This window comes from Erithacus rubecula, assembly GCF_903797595.1.
Source record: "Erithacus rubecula genome assembly, chromosome: 4".
Taxonomy (NCBI): domain Eukaryota; kingdom Metazoa; phylum Chordata; class Aves; order Passeriformes; family Muscicapidae; genus Erithacus; species Erithacus rubecula.
The window spans coordinates 40,817,142-40,838,257 of record NC_136686.1 but is presented as its reverse complement, the minus strand read 5'-3'; the positions used below and the strand labels follow the sequence as shown (position 1 = coordinate 40,838,257).

The 21,116-nt window shown below is 38.4% G+C and overlaps 1 protein-coding gene across 1 annotated transcript in view; it reads right to left on the bottom strand.

Moving 5' to 3' along the window:
- Positions 1–21,116, bottom strand: part of NELL2 (neural EGFL like 2) — a 132,706-nt gene that overhangs the window by 23,253 nt on the left and 88,337 nt on the right. The window contains exons 14-15 of the mRNA XM_079304312.1: positions 15,054–15,176; positions 12,637–12,732 (exon numbers count right to left, since the gene is read on the bottom strand). Coding sequence (XP_079160438.1) covers positions 12,637–12,732; positions 15,054–15,176 — 219 coding nt within the window. The remainder of the gene's footprint in view (positions 1–12,636; positions 12,733–15,053; positions 15,177–21,116) is intronic.

The window sequence follows — 21,116 nt, the reverse complement described above, 5'->3', positions numbered from 1 at the left end:
ATTTCTGCACACCCCCATAGGTCCTGCTAAATGCCAGCAAAAATAAATTCAATCGTGTTGGTATTTCATGTGTGGCAGTGGCGGTGCTCCAAAATTAGATAGAAACATTATCAAAGAGAATTTTCCACTGACTGCTTCACCATGTGGTCCTGCTAACAATTCTTTGTTGTCAAAAATTGATCAATTACAGATCACACCAATAATTGAAACTATGCCTCCCATTGCACACCCAATATCATCAAAGGAAGTGGTATTTGTAGCAATTGCAATTCAGAGCACCTAATTGGCCATGATGAACTAGGTGCATCCATGAATACTGTAAAACAAAAATAATATAGTTTTCAGCTCTACTGTGTGACACTGATCGTGCCAATCCTCATTAGAAAGACTAATTAAGAAGAATTGGGCTTCTATCTGTAGTTATTGACAGAGGTGGTTTTGCTTACACTGTGTTCATCATTCTTAGTACAGCATCTCATGCTTCTGTTTCCTCATTAGCCCTATTTTGAAAAAGAAAAGCACTTCTTCAAGATAGCAAGAACAATCTGAAATACATTGACATACTGGTTTAGACACTTACTGGCACCTGAAACTTAATTCTTTCTGTCTACACATGAGAAACAGAACTAACACATTAGTGGCTAGCTGCTAAATATGGATAAGGGTAGCTGAGTTCTAAATAAAAGGGAACTAATTTGAAAAGAGAGGAGTTGGTTTTGCCAAATGTTTCCTCTCTTCCAGTGGATGTGAAGGAGGCCTTCACCTGCACAATGTACTGACAAAAAGTCTTGGGTTTCCCCAAGTGAGGAGTCAATTCAGTCATAACCATGAGTTAGAAGGTTTCCACATATGAAAGACTGAGGCAACCACCATATTCTCAACCTTGTAAAAGGCTGTTTCAGATCAGCTCTGTTAAGAATTACAGCAAATTTCCAAGCATTTAGTTTAGAGGCAGTTTATGGAAAACAGACAAAAGAACCCTTAAAGCAACTCAAACACAGTTTGAGGAACTATGAATTGGTTTTGAGCTGATTTGAGCTTGGTCTCCTGCTTCAGTCCTCTACCAGTGGCTTCTTACTAGGACTCTTAGTCCATAGACAACTAATTTGCATTAGACTCCTGAACTGTCAAATCAAGTAGAGATTGTACAAAATTGCCAAAGCACAATAAAAGGAAAAAAATCCACACACATCCTTCTTTCATGCTACAGCTGACAACTCAACAAGAAACCAAGAAATATTCTCAATATAAATACAAAAAAGCTGTAGAAGCACCTTAAAACTAAATCACTATTTCTTTGCTTGGGCTATAAACATATCATAGGCATGATATGTGCAGAGACTGCAGACATCCTCATGTTGAAAGAAAAGGAAAAAGCTCCATAGGGATACAGGACAATGATTGGCAGTGTTATAGATTTTAATTCCACTAATAGTTGAATGACTCATAATTCATGAGAGAGCTTACAGTGAGTGATGAAGGTCATCCCTATCTCCCTTATATAACAGAAGAAAATTCTATTATAATGCTGCCCAGCTGCACTATTCACATTCTATTTATAGCCCACTGTATTTTAAGAACATAGCTGAAACTTTAGTTTTCATGTTTAATGAAGGACTTTTTTCCCCATAGCAAATAATAGCTAAACATATAATAATAGCTAGTGGATGTATTTTGATGTTTTTTACAAATAACAAGAAAAACGTGCCTCCTTAGAGCTCTTTTGTAGTATTCTTTCTTCCCTGGTTTCTTTCTGCCTTTTTTTTTTTTTTTTTTTTTAAAGCTGCTACATATAGGATTGTAGTTTTGCAACAAGCTAAAGAAAGATATAAAGAGAAAAAGATAAGTACCAGTACGTGACTCTTCAGCAAAGAAAAAATCTTTTGCAATTTAAAACTGATGACACTGCGGGAGGAAATAAATTTTATGTACCCAAGAAATTGTGTCAGGCTAGGGAAATGGAGAAAAAGACAAGAAGGATGAAGCAGCAAGGCATCTTAAGCTATAAAACTGAAAGAATGAGGTAAGTAGGGTTCATGACTAAACCCAGAATGCACTTTAAATTCAATATGGGCATTTTTTGTTTAAATTCTTTCAAAGATTTTCTTTGTGAATACTTTATACATAAAAATGTAAAGCAAAGTAAAGCAAGTAAACGTTCCAAGCTTCTAAAGTCACAAGTGTCTCACTGCTATTTTTGAGCTTATTTTTATTATCTGAGAAAAATTCAGGTGAGAACAGAGTGACCTCCCTTTCAAACACTGCAGCCAAGTAAAAAGCATCTGATCTGCAGAACCCTGGCTTTCCTCTTTGATTGCTGCAGACCTCGTTTGTTTATTCTCACAGACAAGTTTTAAACTATTTCTTCCTATGTAACAAGATAACAATTTTTTAATATGCCCCCCTTGAAGGTCAAAGGTTTTTTTTTAGGTTTTACAAATTCACTGTACTTCCCACTGTGAGACAATATCCTGTAAGTTTTCTTTCAGCTATTGACATATTTAACAGAGGGGCAAGGGGAGAAGAAATGAGATGACCTACATCTTACCTAGAGTTTTGCTACTGTCTTCTTACACAAACTTTGTCACTCAGTTTTACTCATGTGACTTGATTGCAAATCTGTAAAATGGGGAGGAAGTGCTTCTACCATCTATCCTTGCACTTTCTCCCCCACTGGCTTTATTTGGTAGCACCGACAGATCACAGAAGTCACAAGGAGACTCACTGATAGTAATTGTCTGTATTGGGGCTGATGTTATTTAATTCCTTTATTAATCACAGGTAAGAAGGGATCAAGTGCTCCCTCAGCAAGTTTGCAGATGACACTGAGCTGAGTGATGCAGATGACAGATCTGAAGCACAGGATGCTGTCTAGAAGGGACCTGTCTAGAAGGGCCCATGGGAATCTCATGAGGCTTAACAAGCCCAAGTTCACGGTGCTGCACCTGGATGGGGCAAACCCTGGTATCAACATGGGCTGGGGATGAACAGACTGGACCCTACTGAGAAGCACTTGGGAATGCTGGTGGAGGAGAGGCTGGACCAGAAAACCAAAGAGATCCTAGGCTGCATCAAAAGAAACATGATTATACAGTCAAGAGAGGTGATTCTGTCCATACTCTGCCCCTCTACTCCACTCTGCAGTGACCTCACCTAGAGAGCTGTATTCAGCTCTGGGGCACCAGCACAGGGAGGACAGGGACCTGCTGGGGTGAGTCCAGAGGAGATCCAACAGGATGATCAGGGGATGAAGCACCTCTCCTATGAGAAAAGGCTGACAGAATTGGAACTGTTCAGCCACGAAAAGAGAAGACTTTAGGGTAACTTAACTGTGGTCTTCCAGTACCTGAAGGAGAGGAAAGACTGGACATGGCTATTTACACAGGGCATGTAGTGACAGGACAAAGGGGAATGACTTGAAAACTGAGAGTAAGTCTAAATCAGATGTTAGGAAGAAGTTACTACGATGAGGGGGGCGAGGCTCTGAAAGAGGCTGCCCAGAGAAGTCATGGATGTCCATTCCTGGAGGGGTTTAAGGCCAGGTTGGACAGAGCTCTGAGCAGCCCAGTGTATGAAAAGTGCCCCTGCCAATGGCAAGGGGGTGGAACTAGATGGTCCTAAAGGTCCCTTCTAATCTAAACCATTCCTATGTTTTTGTGTTAATGTGATCTTGTATTGTTTATTTCAGACAGAGCTCACAATGCAGATCACAAGCGCTTTTTGTAGAAGCCCCCCTAAAGTTCTGCTGCCCTGTAAGGGTGTTTGATTTTTATTATTACTTAAAATACTAGTTTGATATAGCACCAGCATCATTCATTAACTTCATAATATTATACATTTTCAAGGAAAATATTTGGAGAAAGGGAAGAGCAGGAAGTAGTTTTGTACACAAACACAAGGAGTTTCAGAATCTCACAAACAGCTTTTCTATAACATTCATGTCAAGTTTGCAACCCATCCATTGGCTGGGCATGTGTATTTTTCTGTAAGCTTAATCAACACTTGAAACATTGTTAACTAGAGCATTCCTTGCAGGAAAGGCACATTCTCCAGGGGTTAGCTGAATACAGCTTCTGAGATTGCCAATAATGCTTCCTTTTCCTGTCTTGAACTTCCCCTTAACAGTAAATATAAAGATTTGGCTTTTATTGGAACACAGCTGAAGTTTGCTGGAATTATTAATTATAATAACAATTAAAATGACAATAATTAATGATTCTCTAGATTTTTACCAGTACTGAGGAATATGCAGTGTTATTTCTCTTTTCAGCAACAGTCCTTTCTGAATCCAAACTTGGACTGGAAACATCATATACTCAGGTTTCAATGCTTAGTTCTGAATAAAAACCTTCAAATCTATTCATTTTTTCCATGAGGAAAAAATCTCATAGAAAGGAGTTTCTGTTTTCAGCAGAAACTCTGTGCTGTAGTTTCTGTTACTCTCTGAAAAGGATCTTCCAAACTCTTTTGAGCTGGAGAATAAACTTCAACCACTTTATATCCTTCATACTAACGAATGGAGAATGTTCAGGCAAGACAAAGGGAACTCAGATGCTGTGTTGGGTTGGCATGGCCAGGTTTTGTAAGGCAGAGAGGCTACAGCAGTGGCTGCTGTGAGAAGCTGCCAGAAGCTTCCCCCATGTTCAACAGAGCCAATGCCAGCTGCCTCCAAGACAGACCTGCCACTGGCCAAGCCCAAGCTAGGACAGTGTATTTAGGAAGGGGAAAAAGTCACATCACAGTTAACCACTGTATAGCTTATCAACAGAACAGAATCTGGAAAGATGATGGCTCCTAACCTCATGATTTATGTAAGGCTTATCAAGAGGAGTGCAGGGAAAAAAATACAGGAACCAAAAGCACTCTCTGCTCCACAGCAGTCAAGTGAGATTTTTCAAAAACTTTCTAGGAATATCAGATTTGACAGTACAAATTAGGCCTGTCTGCCTGGAACAGTCACGCTCTGTGAGTGAGGCTATTTCTCCCTATTTATCTCCAAATAGGAACAGATACAGATACTGTGCCCTATGCAGTACATCAGAAAATTATATTAATCAGAAGCATGTAAGTAGTGCAGAAGTACAAATTCCTAGAATTACTGTTCTGAGAAACTATTTCTTTGAAACTGAGGCAAATTTAAAAAAAAAGTATATATAATTTCCAAGCTCAGAAAGGACTCGGTGGCACCACCAAGGTATTGGATTAGATAGTTCATGGGAGCACAGTTCAGCATTTGAGCCATCTTATGCACATACAGTGCCTAAGTAGCTACTACATACAGCAGCTCAGAAGGTAAAATTTAATAATTTTCACCCTGGGAACCATTAAATTGACTGTGTAAATTACTGTGTTGATTTTAGCCTACTCCTTACAAGTTCTTGTTTAAATTTCAAAAGTCACCTTATATTTTGAAAGCATTAATAAGTTTTGCAACCACAAGGAAAGCAGTAATGTTATCAATCAAATGGCCATCAGATGGTATGGCTTTGTAAGGAAATACCTCATATAGTCACATCCTGCTAACCTCTCCTCAAATCACCAAAAGAAAATTCTACCTGAGGATGCTTGTTTCACATTGCATAAATATAGTTCAGTGATAGGACTGCACAACACAAATTATATATTTAAAATTAATTATTAGGGTTCCATATCAGCTTACTGGAAATTTATCATAGCATATACTCTAAGTTAGAGCTAGTCACTATGCTTAAAGGAGACATAGAAGTTGATTTTACAGAATTCTTTCCATAAGTTTGCTCATGATTCTGCTAGCTGTTTTTCCTATAGGCAACATGAAAAACACTAGTTATATGCATTAGCTCAATATACCAAGGCTAACTCAAACACTGTTCTAGATTCTGAAATAAGCAGCTGAGATCCAACATAGCCATCTTTGAGAAGGGCAAGTCTGCAATGCAGACTACTCATTACTCAGCCTGTGCAAGCTGATTAGTGACTTTATGTAGCAGAGATGCAAGTTATAAGGGATGTTTCAACATCCTCAGCAAAACCATTACATTATTTTTATCAGCTGGGTCCTGTCTATTTCTGATGAAATGGAAAGCACAGAAAATATTAATTAAATGCAGGTGTAATTCAGAAGTGTTTTCATTTCAGAGATTCCAAGCTCTCAAGGATAAAAAGCACAATTATATATTTACAGTTAAAGTTTAAGTTAAGCCTGTTTAAACAGGATATTCAGAATTCTGTGTTTTCCTCTACATTTAAGCTACAGCTGGAAAGGCAAAACCTCTGAACCCAGCATGCCACATACCCAAACTTAACAGAGCAGAAGCTAGGAGACTTGCCAAGCAAATGGGGAGAACTTGGAAGTACTCAAAGAAGAAAAATGGCAGTGATTCCCCAGGTGATGGCAACAAAGCCCAGCAATGAGCTGGATGTGTAGTTGCAGCATCTCTCCTTGCTCACCTCTTCCCACAGCCAGGGTTACACAGACCTGAACACCAAAGCCTCAGCTGCAGGCAGTGGCAGCATGCAGCTCAGCATCCCAGCTGGATCTCAACTACTTGCAAGGCATAACTGAGTTTCTTTGGGCTCTGTCCCAGGCAATCTTTTTGTTTGGTTTTTTTTCCCTGCACCAAAGGAAAAGTTTATAACAGCCCACAAACTTCGAAAATTGCTGTTGCTGAAATTCCAGACTTCAGTGACTCCAAAGGCCTGACTTTCAGAACATAATGAATTCCTATGGCACACTGGCATCTATTAAAATGGTTTATCCTGCAAATCATGCTTAAGAACTATTTGTCTGCAGAAGTTTTTTCCAGACTCTACAGAGTATCTCAATTTTCTCTTATTTCCATGAATTGAAGTCAGATTCTTAATGTAAATAGGACATTCCCTGAAAAAAGTATCCTCTAACTTCTAAGTTTCAAATTTAGGAGCCCAAAACCAGGACCCTGAATACTCAAGACACCAAATTCCAAACAAGTCAAGTGGACTATGAAAATGAATGAAATACAGGAGGTTTCCCTTCTTCATATAACTCTTGATTTGTACAGTCCATGCCTGTGCTGCCTTTATGTTTTTTCCACTTCTCTTGCTCCCTTTTGTTGTTTGTTCCTTCACTAAACCCCCCAGCAATCCCTTAAGGATTTCAGAGAATGGAAATATATCTCACCCTCATCCACCATTCACCATTTTTTCCATAAACTTAGTTACACCTTTAATTAAGCCAAATGTTAGTAATAATGTATGGCTGAATTAACGTAGAATCTGTAAGCTAAAATTCTTCTCAGTTGTTGCTTTCAAAGGTAACAGCTTTGTCTGCCAGTTTATTTTCAGCAGCTTGAAAAGGATTGTTTAGTAACAGGTGGACATGATTCTTGCAATAACCAAGGAAAATTCATTAGCAGGAAATTCAAATAGCAGAAAATAACCCAAAAACTTGCAGCCACCTGTTAACAAAAACTACATCAAAACACTACTAGTGGCAAAACTCTGCTTTTTGATCTCATGCATAATTAAAAGCTGTCCACAGGAATACTCAAAGCATGTGTGGAAACTAGAAAAAAAGAAGCTGACAAGCAGCAAAAGTGCAGTAATCTTGTATGCATACACTAGCAGATATGCATACACTGTAGGAAAAAAATCTGCTCTTCAAGCTTTGAGTCACCAAATTAGAGTTTCAGTAACATTGAGCAAATCTAGCAAAGTCATCCTGTTCTGAGTTCTAAAATACAACACCCTTCAAATACAATTTAAGACAGCACTTAAAAATGCCAATTGAAGAATTAATAATTTTGAAATTAAGGAAGATAGTATTAACTCAAGTACTTTGAAAAAGTTCACCAGGCACAAACACTTTTAGATTTGCTTGGTAGTATCATCTCTTCACCGCAGAAAGCTGCCCTTTAAAAGCACACTGCTGGTGTGCCTTTTCATACTTAAAAAACTTTTAATATACAAATGCCACCTCCCTAAGCCAACATTAAAAATGCCTCAATCCTTATCCTTTGGGAGGAGTATAGAATTTCTCCCAGTCATTTTTGTGACTTGATGACTTTTAGTCTAATTTTTATGGCTTAATACCAATTTTTTTAAAAGGTGGTATAGGCTGATATATCTGCATGTGATTCTTCCAGCTGTTGCCTCATTCCACTGGTATATTTGCACATGGCACAGGTCATGATTAATCTAAAAAGCTCCCAACAGATCATTCAAAGGTGCTGTAACAGCTCTGTGCTCTGTTAACTGCAAGACAGCCCACAGTGAACACAGCACACTGAAATATCTGACCAGCAGCAACAGCTGATTCTCCTTCTTCCAACAGAAATGAGACTCCTACTGACCCCAGAAGCACCATTTTGGATGCAAAAAAATTATGAATTTATGAATTTATTCTTACTTACACAAGACTTATCTTTGCAAAAGCTGCACTGAGTTTAGGCTGAACAGGCAGACCCTAAGCCTGGACAGCACCAATCCTCTCAGGCTTTGGGAGAAATATAGATAATGATTGAGTATGCAAGGATGGGTTTTGGAAAGGAAATTCTAAACAGTGAGGTGCTCAATACCTTCTTCACTTTGGTCTTTATAGGTAGGATTTACCTTCAGGTGTGCCAGGTCACCAAGACCAGCAGCAAACTCTGTCTGAAACAAGACAAATCTACCCATGGTGGAAAAAGATCAATATCTATATAAACTGGAAAAAACTACAGGTCAATCACACCTGATTGGATGTACCCAGGAGTGCTGAGGAAGCTGGATCCTGTCACACTTGAGGCCAACCTCAATTGTCTTTGAAAGGTCAGGGTGAACTGAAAGAAGCTCCTCAGAAATGGAAGAAAGAAAATATCTTTCCTATCTTTGAAAAAGGCAAGGATCAAGGGAACTACAAATTAGTCAGTGTCACCTCCACCCCTGGGAAGATGATGATTTCCTCTGAACAGATTAAGGACAAGAAAGTAATTTGGAATAGTCAACACTGATTTCTGAAGAGGAAATCATGCCTGACCAACCTGATAGCCTTCTCAAGTAAGATGACTAGGCTTGGAGAAGAGGAGAAGAGCAGTGTGTTGGTTATCTTAGTAAGATTTTTGGTACTCACATAACATCCTGAGACAAGCTAAAAAGTGCAGGCTAAATAAATGTGAGATAGACTGAAAACCTGCTAAGTATCCAGCACCAGAGAGCTCTGATCATCTGCACAACATCCATTTGGAGACTAGTCACTTATCAACCTACACCTGGGTAAACATCAGCTACCAGGCCAGGCCTAACATCTGGACAATAAGCACCCTCAGCATGCTTTCAGGTGATACAAAATTTGGAGAAGGTGCTACACCAGATAGTTTTATTGACATTCAGAGGGACCTCAACATGCTGGAGAAACTGACCACTGGGAATATCTTCAAGTTCAGAGGGAAATGCAAAGTCCAATAGCTATTAAGAAACAACCTCAGGCACCAGAACGGCAGTGGAAAAACTACTTGAGAGAAAACAGTCTGGAGGTGCTGCTGGACATGAGCTGAACAAGAGGCAGCATGTGCACTTGTAGCAAAGGTGGCCAACAGCCTCCAGAGCTGCATTATGAAGAGTATTGCCATCAGCTCACAGGACATGAACATGGCCCCCTATTTCATGCTGCTGGGATCCTCTCTGGAGTGCTGGATCTTGCACTGTATTCCCCAGTACAGGACAGACACAGAGCAAATCCAGTGCAGTGCTGTGAAGATGATTAATGGAGCAGAGCATCATACCAGGAGAGGCTAATAGAGCTGAGATGCTCAGACTGGAAATGAAAAGTCTGAAGGGAAACTTATCAATGTTTGGTATAAATACCTAACAGTGTTGAAGGAAGCTAGAAACTCTCAGTCATGTCCAGAAAAGAGACTAGGGGCATGGCAAATTTCATGTGAACATAATGAAAATAATACATTTTGTACTCTGAGAGTGATTGAGCAATGGAATTGGTTGCCCTGAGAACTTTTGGAGTCTCTAACCCTGAAAACACTCCAAATCCAACAGGGCACAGTCCTGTATGCCAGTTGTAGAAGCCAGCTGTGTTTGACCCTGCTCTGAGCAGGGGGATTAGACAAGATGATCTCCAGAGGTCCCTTCCAACTTTGTCCTTTCTTTTTATGATTCTGAGAAATTATTTAAACAGAACTCTTAAACCACCTATTACAGAAAGAAACAGGAAGAACTGATGATTACATTTTCTAGGTTATTGCTGGGGTGTGGATTCAATTCCCTGCTAATTAATTCATAGGTTCAGCAGCTGCTGACAATGTCTATATAACTGTATATTTGAAGTTAAAAAATCACAAGATTCTTCAATAAGAAGATTTTAAATATGTGCAGTATAAACAGAAATATGTGATGTGCAATTCTAAAATAGATTTGGCACCTTTACATCAATCCTCCTCCTTCTCTGTATGTGACTGCAGTAGAAGGCATCTGCCTAGAGAGGATTGCATCACCTTTGCAAATATAGAGACTGTTCAAAGGGAAGCATCCAGCACAAATTATTTGTGGTACAAACATCTTGAAACATTTCAATCCTAATGAGAAATACCTTCAGCAAACTCTGCTACATTCACTATGAGTGAATGTGTATTGTTTGAAGCTCCAGTTTACTTTTATAGCTGTATATAGCACAATTTTTCTGACAGTGAAGTCTCAAACAAAACATCAGCTTTCTACTGGCCAGATAGTTCTTCCATTTGCCACTCTGACTATTTCAGACTGTATGTTTCAAAACTATGCACAAGTAGAGGACAATCCTACTCTGCATATTAGTCTCCATATGTGCTCCTGTGGCTGACCTCCAGCATTATTTATTTCTACAGTAGACAAAAAATATCATGTTTAACAGAAATTAAACAGGAGAGAGGGTCTTCCCCTCAGAAAATTGAGCTTGGTTTGGGGCTGGCAAATTGGCTCCACATCATGGCAACATTATCACCACCTATGTGATATCAGGTCACCACCATCCTAACCTGATGTTAAAAATTGAGATCAGGCATTCAGAAAGGCATAAGATGAGCTCCAAGCCTCTGCCTGCCTCCTACATGCTGCCTGAAGGACAGGAGGGATGGGAAGTTAGGCCAGCAGTTCAGATTCTTTTGAAGGACATTTGGGCCTGAGTGCAGTTAATCTAACTTAAGTCAGCTTAAGGTACTTGAATTTACTGGACTGGGGACTGATCCCTGGATTGTCCTATAAAGAAGGGAGCACAGACAGGACTTCCAAGGTCAATTCTCAAAAGCCAGTAAGATCTCTCTTTGACAGTAGCTATTAATATTGACTATAGAAGGAGACTAAAGCAAATATGCTTCTAGTCTACACACTTCAGACAGGAGTATAAAGCTGCAAAAGGTGATTATTCACTTTGAAACTATACATGTCATAATTATTTGAGCAAAGGAGAGTGGTTCAAGGAGAGTGTAAGACAGCTATCACTAAAACAAATTAACTGTTTTAATACTTGAGTATTATGTTAGCATACAATTTGTTCCAAGCAGGGTTACAATAGAGAGACCTCAGTACCCTATACTGTGGTATTTGCAGCCTGGGAAATAGTGAGTAAAACTTGAAAATTTACTCTTTTAACATTGTTTTAGAAATAGATGAGCAATTAGGATGCTGCTTATCACACAGCATCCCTCATGTGCTCTGTGGGAATATCTGCTCAAACACAGAAGAATGAAAAGCACATTTCTCACCTCTCAAATAGACCAGATAATACAGAATTCAGACTGGTTTGTGTTTTTCATTAAACTGGATATGTTTACAAGTCAGATGAAAGCAATACTTGCTTAAATGACCTCCTTTCTACTGTTTGGAAGATTTATTGAAGGCAATATAGAACAGCAACAATAGTCAATCATAGGTGGCAGACTGCCCTTTTATTAGGCATACTGAAGCCAATTAATCTAAGCAAGCTTTCTCCCTTTACCTCCTGGAGGCAAGTATGCTTAGAATGCATTTAAAAATTCTGCAGCAATAAATAAAAGTGCTGAAGCTATTCATTTGAACTTTGAAAAATTATTTACAGGCACTTGAGGTGCTAAGAATTAACATTCTACATACACTGCTGGGCAATATAATTTGATTAGATCCAAGACTTTAAAAAATAAAGTTCTAATACAAAGCCTTCTGGTACTGCCATCCTCAAGGGTAGCAGGGGAAGATAAAGGAATGCTTGTGAAAGGAGGTGAAAGTAGTAGGAACACTGAAACCTGCTCTAACACTGAGTAAAGTAAGCTGGGTTAATCACAAGTCTTGAAATAAGTTTGCAAATGAAGGTGGGTTACTGAACCAGGAACACATGTACAGCACAGAAGTAATCAGTTACTTTAATTTATTTCCAGATGTCAGATTATCTGTTATTTATACGAGACACCAAAGGCCACTTGAGGTGAAAAGCAAGTCCATAATAATCTTATTAATTATGAAACATCAAAACCCAAGATGTCTTAATTCATGTTCTAATTTTTGCAGTCCATGTGCTTCTAATTAGAATTGCTGTAATATATTCTCTTGGGAAGCATATAGGAAAAGTGAGTAATATTTTAGTGGCAGCTTCCTCTTCAGGGCACAAATTTAAATTCTTGGATTACTTCAAACACCCTCCTTAGATTATCTTCATTGTAAATTAAGTTATAATCTTACCAGTTTCACAGCTGGGCCCAGTGAAGCCTTGTGGGCAGGCACACACGTTGGAAGCAATACAGGCTCCTCCATTCCTACACCCATCTTTGCAAAATGCTGCAAAATACAAAATCACAATATGTGGATAAGAGAATGGCACTCAGCAGTCCTGCAGGTGGACACAGTCTGCCAGCAGGCTGGCACAGAGAGCAGAGACTGCCTTCTCCTAAGGACAGAGGTCACAAAGAGATGGTTTATGGCCCCCCTGCCTCACTGGCCAGATGGGCTGACAGGCTACAGAAGGAGATTAGAGTAAATCATCTGAAGACAACAGCTCCCATATGTGCTCCTTTGCATGCACTGGGAAGCACTGAAAGACAACATCTCCCCTTGGAACAGACTCTTCCTAGGGCAGTGCTGGTCTGCTCTGCTGCCCAAATAAAGGCCTGAACATAACAGGCACAACTGAATATCAAACTGTCTGGCTACCTCAGTCCTTTATTAAGTGATTTAATAGAAAAAATAAAAATGCTAATTTTGTCTCAGGGGATTCTGAAGCACTTCAAAACTTTTTGCATTCGCAGCTTAAAGTCAGTCCTTGGGTTTGTTCTTTGGCATGCTGCACTTACATATTTTGGTATAGCATTCTCCAGGAGTGTATTCTTTAAAGAACCATTTCTATAGAGTCAGAAATACAATATGGAATTGGAAATGCCATAGCAAGAAGAAATTAGGCAGATGGAAGCTAAAACCAACACAAAGAATTGCTTCAGGGCACTGGTCTAGCCCTGCACTTCTAACCAGCCAGAGGTGCCAGGCCTTAGTTTGCAGCTGCTCTGTGTTAAGCATCACCGATGGTCTCATGGCTCATCTGAGAGAAAACTGTCACAGATTTGAGCTATCCAGCTCTCAGTTTTGAGACAGCAGCCTTGTGGAGTGAGACCATTGTCACTAAGACATCTAAGCTTTCCAATCCAGGAGTGCACAGTGCACAGGACTGCAGCTGGCAGTGCAGTGCACGAAAAGCTGCCAAAGGCATGGGGGCAGGACTTTCTGAAGGACACTAGCATCCAAGCCAGGGCTGCAGAGAAGTGCATTTCTCAGATTTCATTATATAGGCTTAGGGCCTTCTCCTGCACACTGTCTTGTCCATATTGAGGAAGGAGGGCAGAGATATACCTTTCTTTCACAGTGTGCCAGGTGCCCTCTGACTTGTCAGATCTGCAGTCAGAGCTCTTACTCAGAAGAGCTGAACACAGTGCTGTAGGGTTATGCATCTTCTCTTTTTAGTAGCTGACTCACCTCCAGCAGAAGAATTTGGGACTACTACAAAGCACATCACAGGAGTGGGCTGTGCTCTTCTGAAAGAAAATGCTTTGGGTTTAAACCTCATCAGGAAAAGACCTTCTTCTTATTCCCCAGAGCGCCCAGCACAAAAGGAGGTATTTGCTGATGTCTCCCTCTACTCATGTGTTTGACATGAGTGAACCAGGCTGCCATGTTTTACAAAGAGCTTGTCTTTGAAATATATACAAAAATTATACTGTTAATGAGGTGATGGCATAACTAGTACTAAGATCTTAATCAGACTTAGCAATAAAGAAATTCTGGGTTGCTTAGATTTGGCAATAGACAGCTGCAGAAGGCATCTATGTGACATTACCAATGTTTACTCTGGACCCTCAGATTCTGACATCTAAGAGATCAAGAGCACCTAGGTACAACCTCAAGGAACACTGGGTATGATATTGCTGCACTTCTCATGGAGAGCTCACTCTCCTAAAGGTACACTACTTCTGTTTTCAAGCATTCTCTATATCCTGTGCTCAGAGCTTGAAAACTTCCAAGGACTCCGGCCCAACTACCAAGTGTAATTTCTTCTGATGTGAAATTCAACAGGAATAAAAGCAGCATTGTACCTCTGGAAAGCATCTTTTTAATACTGGAAATTTAAGTTCTAATGTTTAGCAGTGAATCAGAATGTTAGAAAACATGACACCACCTCACTTGCAGCAAAGCTTCTGTGTGTCCATATCTGCTACTTCTGTGTGTCCATTGTCTACATACTAAACAATTTTTAGTTCATTCAAGTAAAATAGCAAATCATTGACCATGGACAATGCAAATCAGACTGTTTTCACAGATGTAACCTTCCTGGTAACTGTAGGTTTCCTTCAATGTGTACCATATATAGAAACTGCTGACACAAAAAAATGAAACATAACTACTTCAAATTTTGGAGCCTATTGTCTATGTATGCATCATCTTCAAACTACTGCAAACTGCCAAATACAAAGTCAGCATGTATATGCCTGTAAAGATCATATAGGTAAAAAACCTAAGTGTCTAGCCTGGCATTTTATCTGTCTTGTTCAAGGCAAATAACCAGAATTACATGAACTATGGCAGAGCATCTCACCAGGTTTCCAGCAGCTTACCTTTGCAGATGGTGCCATTTCCTGTGTAACCCGGCTTGCAGACGCAGTTGTGCCCGCCCACGGTGTTGAAACAGAGTGCATTTTCATCACAGTTGTGCTGGTTTGTCACACACTCGTCGTGCTCTGAAAAGGAAAGCAAGAATGGGGTGGTCCTGAATTTTTATAACCACAACGAAATAGGAGCTTTGTGTAGGTTTCCACATCAAAAAGAGAGAAATGGAGTAGTATTTACTGGCAATAGGGATAGCTATGTGAACATGTAACCAGGGATAACCAGGGTATCTAGTTTTATCACATACTAGTATGTGATAACCTGCACTGCAGAATAATTCCACTTCCATTAACAAGGAGCCACCAGCATTACGCATTCTATGTGGGCTACAGTATTCTCATAAACATTTGCCAAAGTGCTGGCTAGCATACTGAAAATCCATATGCTGCTTCTCCTGTATAATTTATTCATGCAGGTTTATCTTATGCAGGATTCTTAGGGTTTCCTTCAGAAAGCTGACTAATGGTGCGAGACACGCTCCAAACTGCAAACGGCATCGTTAGCAGAAGGCAGGTCTTCAAAGTGCAGCCTGTGTTTTCCCTCCCTTCAGCCCATACAAAACACTTTATTTATATGAAATAAATAACCTAAAAACAGAGATCTGCCTGCTTTTCAAGGGATTTCTAGCATGGCATGTCCTAGCACCAGAGTGTGATGGATGAGACTCCTCAGTCTGGTGACTGGGACATACTAAGAAATATCCCTTTTGGGAATAAATTAAGAGTTTGAAGAATGTGATTTTGTGTTAATCTGCAGTGCACTACTTCACATGAAAAAAAAAAAAAAAAAAACCAGAAAAAAAAAAAGCATTGCTTAAGTATTTAGGTTACAGAACATTTTAATGTTTTAGTTTGTGATTTTAAAGAAATGGTAAATGAAATCTTAAAATAAGATGCCCTAAAGTGTCATTTCAAAATAATACATGAAAAGCTCTATTATTTTTAAAATGCAATATCTTAGTCTGGAGGCATCAAAATAAAATGCTTCCATCTTCTGGAAACAGTCCTTGCATTTTTGTTAAATCCACAGCATTCATTTATCCACATATAATTTCAGAGCCCTGAAATGTAAATTTCAGGAAAACCATCTGTTTGGGTAACATCAAGACATCTCATTTTAAGCAGCACACATGGACTAACCTGCACATGAAGTTTTCATAGCTATCATTCTGCCCAGGTTTTAGTGAATTTTATTAGCACAGCTCAGACCAGTTCTTTAGCACAAGTCTTAAATCTGGAATCAGATGTTCTTTCTTCCCCCATTTTGAGGGGGAAGACTGCTATGATTCTTCCTCTTCATAAATAATGACTGCACATATCCCACTGAGTTGTCAAGAAAATTAATTTCTTAACATTTGCAAATCACTATGGAAATTTTCAACTTGCTATTTCAATAGTGGCCATAAACTGTAGGAGTATAAAACTGGCAGAATGGCACATATCCAATCCATATCCAATCCATCAGAAGAGGTAAATTTTCCTCGAGTAATGGCAACGACCTGTTGTTTAAAAGGGGGAAACGTTCACCTCAATGTAACTAATAACTTTTAAATACTACAAAAATTTAGTTTAATTTTTGTGGGTTTGCTGTTGTTGAGTGTTTATTTGTTAGGTTTTTTAATAACATTAACCTAATGTCCCTCTACTAAACAAGGACCTGTGTCTGTTGTATCACAAATCATGCTCTCTTCAACCCTCACTGGATGCAGCACAGCACAGCCTGCAGGCCTCTGCCCTTCAGCATGAGATTTAATTATTTTGCTCTCAGCATGAATAACTAAAATTGCTATTTTTCACCAAATGATCTATCCCCTCTAAAATCCACTTAACAATATTTGACTCTGACCTCCTAACATAGTGTAATCTCTTGTGCTGGCTCAAACAGTATTTATGTGAAACCACTCTGTAATAGAGTTGGGTAAAATTGGGTAAAAAAGCATAATCTAAATTGCAACAGTATCCTGGCTTCCTTATTTTATGTTAACATTATGGCATTATTTACATATTTTTATTTGAACATTAATTATTAATTATTTTGTAATTTTAAAGTAACGCACAAGAAGAAAATAACTATGGGAATGTGGGAAACATATTCAGCAGGCCAAAATATCCTGCAAAGCCATTATCTTGGTATCTCAGGAGGAAAGGTCCCTACAGTAATACATCACACTGGCAAACTCAGCTTAAATAATTATATTAGCCAAATGAAGTATCATGCTCAAAGATGTAGCACAGTCATCCATCTTATGCCTTAGGAATGCAGAAGCACCCCTGGCATGTACTGCAGCTCTTAGCAAGGGAAAAGGGTGTTAGAGGGTACCAGGTGATTGCAGACTGCCACAGCAAAAGGAAGAGCTCTGTGTGTGGCTGGAGCAGCTTGGAAAGCCCACCAAGGTTTGCAGGACCAGAGCCTTGAAGACCATTTGCACAGATGTATGTCCTTCATATAAAGAGATAAGTGCTACATATGAGTGTGCCTTCCTAACATCTGCTTTTCTGGGGATAAGAAAAACTATTGAGTCTTTCAAGATAGATTTTTTTCATAAAGCATATAATATAAATAAAAATTAACTTTCCATCAGCTAAATAACAGGACTTGGATACAAAGGCTATATGCCTGGTATCCCAATTGATGAAAGCTTTGGGGTTTCTTATCCTGCTGTAAGAAAGGAGGATGCTTCTCTACAAACTCTATTGAAACAGCCATCACTTCTTTTTCTGTAGTTATCTGCTCAAACTTTCAGTCTATTTTTATTGAAATCACATATTACTGACTCATGAAAAATTCATGGTCTGATAAATGATTCCTGAATTGAAGTTTATGTGTCATTTTAAGAAGGAAAATATTTCAGAGTTAGGAGAAAATCTGTGATTCAAATAAAGAATTTTATATGATTGGAATACAAAAAAAAAAAAAAAAAAAAAAAAAAGACCAGTATGTTTTACAATCCCTCTAAATTTGTTTTTCTGTATCATATCAGCTTCAATAACACACTTAAAACCATTTCAACACAGTGTTTCTTCACATTGCTTTCTACAGTGACACCTAACAGAGCAGACAGCTCGCACTTCAGGAGTGGCTCTTCTATGGATGGATTACAGGGTAAAACTACACCTGAAAAAACCCTGTCCATAAACCATGTCACTACATCTACTCATTCAGCACTTGGCACACTGTCCACACCAATGTAAAGAGACCACCAGAAACAGGTTTATCACTAGGGAGAAGACAGATTGTTCAGCTTTATTAGAACAGAAATACTTAATAAAAAGGGTGGTGCTTTCTTCATAATACATCATTAATTCATGCTTATCACTTTGGTTTCTTTTTTTAATCTAAGCCTTAGGAGAGTAACCTTAAAAGAAAAAGGAGAAAATTGCAGAGCTGAGTTGAGCAATCTTAAATACCAAATCAGAAACTGCAGAAGCAGATAGGACCATGAGTTACAAAAAAGCAAAAAAGTAATTTATAAAAGAATCATTAAAAGAGAACTTGCAATATGGCTTTTAAGTTCAAAAACCAGTTTAGAAACATTATTTGCCTACTTTAGAAAAGTTAAAATTTTATTTCTCAAGTCCATTTATTAAAAAAAAATCTTTAGAAATCATGTGACACATTTAATGAACATACCATACTTATTTCACTGCACACCATAATCAAGATAGGAATAGGCCAGATACAATTGTATTACAGAGGCAAAGAAATTAAAATTATCTTTTTGCAGAGAAATTTTAATGATTTACCAACCTGAACTTGCATAAACATCTTGTACAAAGATCAAATGCACTGATTACAATGATGAATTCTAAAGCTTTATTATCTAATATATCTGAAATCCATTTTGCTCTGTCCAGGACTCATACTCAACAGTGTTAAAATTCATAACATCTCTGTTATGGGAATCAAATGAAGCTTTAAATATTCTATTTATATTGACTAAACTATCTCTGGAATAAGATCTTTCTAGACAGAGAAACAGTTTTAACTCCAAAATTTGCTATTGCCTCATGGTCATAACAACAGTAGCATTAAGTGCATATGAATACCTCATTAAATATTTATTATGACCATGACAGACAAATCAAAAAGGCAAAAATTATGTGATGATGCAATTGATTTATTTTTGCATTTTTGTGTGTGAAAATACATCACACACACACACAAAAATATATATATACAAACATCTATATATACAGGCACATAGAGTAAACATGAAGAATTTTATTTTATTCTGATTTATTTTGAAATACTATTTCAGAACATTCCATATTGCTTGCATGAGAAATCTTTACTTCAGAAGGGTATCTAGGGTGAAGCATTGCACACTACAAAGTGAGACTGGTGGCATAAACTGATCAGGACCCACTAGATGCTGTGATGCATCTCAATGCAATGACAGCTGGGGACCTGTCTTACCAAATTTGTTATCTGTGCAGAGATTCTTGCTGAACTTAGTAAAATTTAACATGTTGTCCACAAGATGTGGCACCTGCCTCCTCATTTGCACTATACAACATCAGTCTCTATCATTCCTACTGTGTATTTTATGATTAAAAATAAATATCTGTATAGCATTTTCTACATGCATACTGCAAGCCTTCCCTATATTTGCCTTCTGCCATATTCTTCAGAGGTCTAAGAAAAAATAAATAATCATAATCCAATCCAATAGCAAATAGGAATGATGACTGAGTTGCATCCCCTGCTTAGGGATGAAAAATATTATGCTGGCAATTTTCCTAAACCATCCATTAATAACACTGGAAAATAAGAGCTGAGATCATCTTTAAAATGCAGAAATGTATAAAAGTTCCCAAAATATAAATAGAATACATCCCTTCCATTGTAATCCTGTAATATGATGCAACAGATCAGATTGCTGAGTGAAGAACTTGTGAACCTGGATTAAACTAAAATAATTTAAATAAAGAGAATATATTAGGTATTTTTCCCTTTTGATCTCTCTGCATTCAAGAACTGAAATCACTTTGGCTTTCTGTCTCTTTCCCATTGATTTGGGACAGAACTACAGAACCATGGTGACCAGATGGCCATCTGATATGCCAGTGACACCAGATAAGATTTACTTGAATTATCAATAGCCAACACACTTAAATGCCCACTTTCAGTTTATCTTAATTACAAAGTTTTTTTCCCCCACCTATAGCTCACATACAAGACAAAAATTAGCAGCAATTATATGTGTAATATGGAAGACTTATTCCATTAAGATCATTTGAGAAATGACAGATGGTTAATCTCTTTAAGACTTCATATTAACTCATTTAAACTCTAATTGGCAGAGTTAATTTAAATCACAGTAAATGCACACTATTTTTGAAGAGCAAATGCTGTAAATTTATTGAACTATTTGCTGGAAAGTGTCCAAAGAAGGGCACTGAAACTGGTAAAGGGACCAGAGAACAAGTCTTATGAGGAGTGTCTGAGGGAACTGGGATTGCTTAGCCTGAAGAAAAAAAGGCATAGGAGGATCTTCTCTACAACTACCTGGCAGGAGGCTGTGCACAGGTGAGGGCTCAGTCTCATCTCCAAAGCACCAGGCATCAGGACAAGAGAAATTGGCCTCAAGCTGTGCTTGGAGGTTTAGATTGGATACTAGAAATATAATTTTCACTATAAGGGCTATCAAGCACTGGAACAGGCTGCCCAGTGAAGTGTTTGAGTAACCATCCCTGGAGACATTTAAAAGACATGCAGATGTGGCCCTTAGGGACACAGCTCAGTGGTGGACTTGGAAGTGTTTGGTTGGACTTGATGATCTTAAAGGCCTTTTCCACCTAAAAGAGTCTATGATTTTATACTTTCTACATATTTATGTTAAAATTTATGATTGATATTCCCCAATTCATTTTTTCTAAAGGTATTTCTTAATTTAAATTCAAAATAGAACCTGTGTTTTAATTACTCATAGAATTACCATCACACAGTTTACCCTTAGTCAATGCTTGAGTCATTAATCATTAATGACCACCAGCAGATTCTGTTCAAAG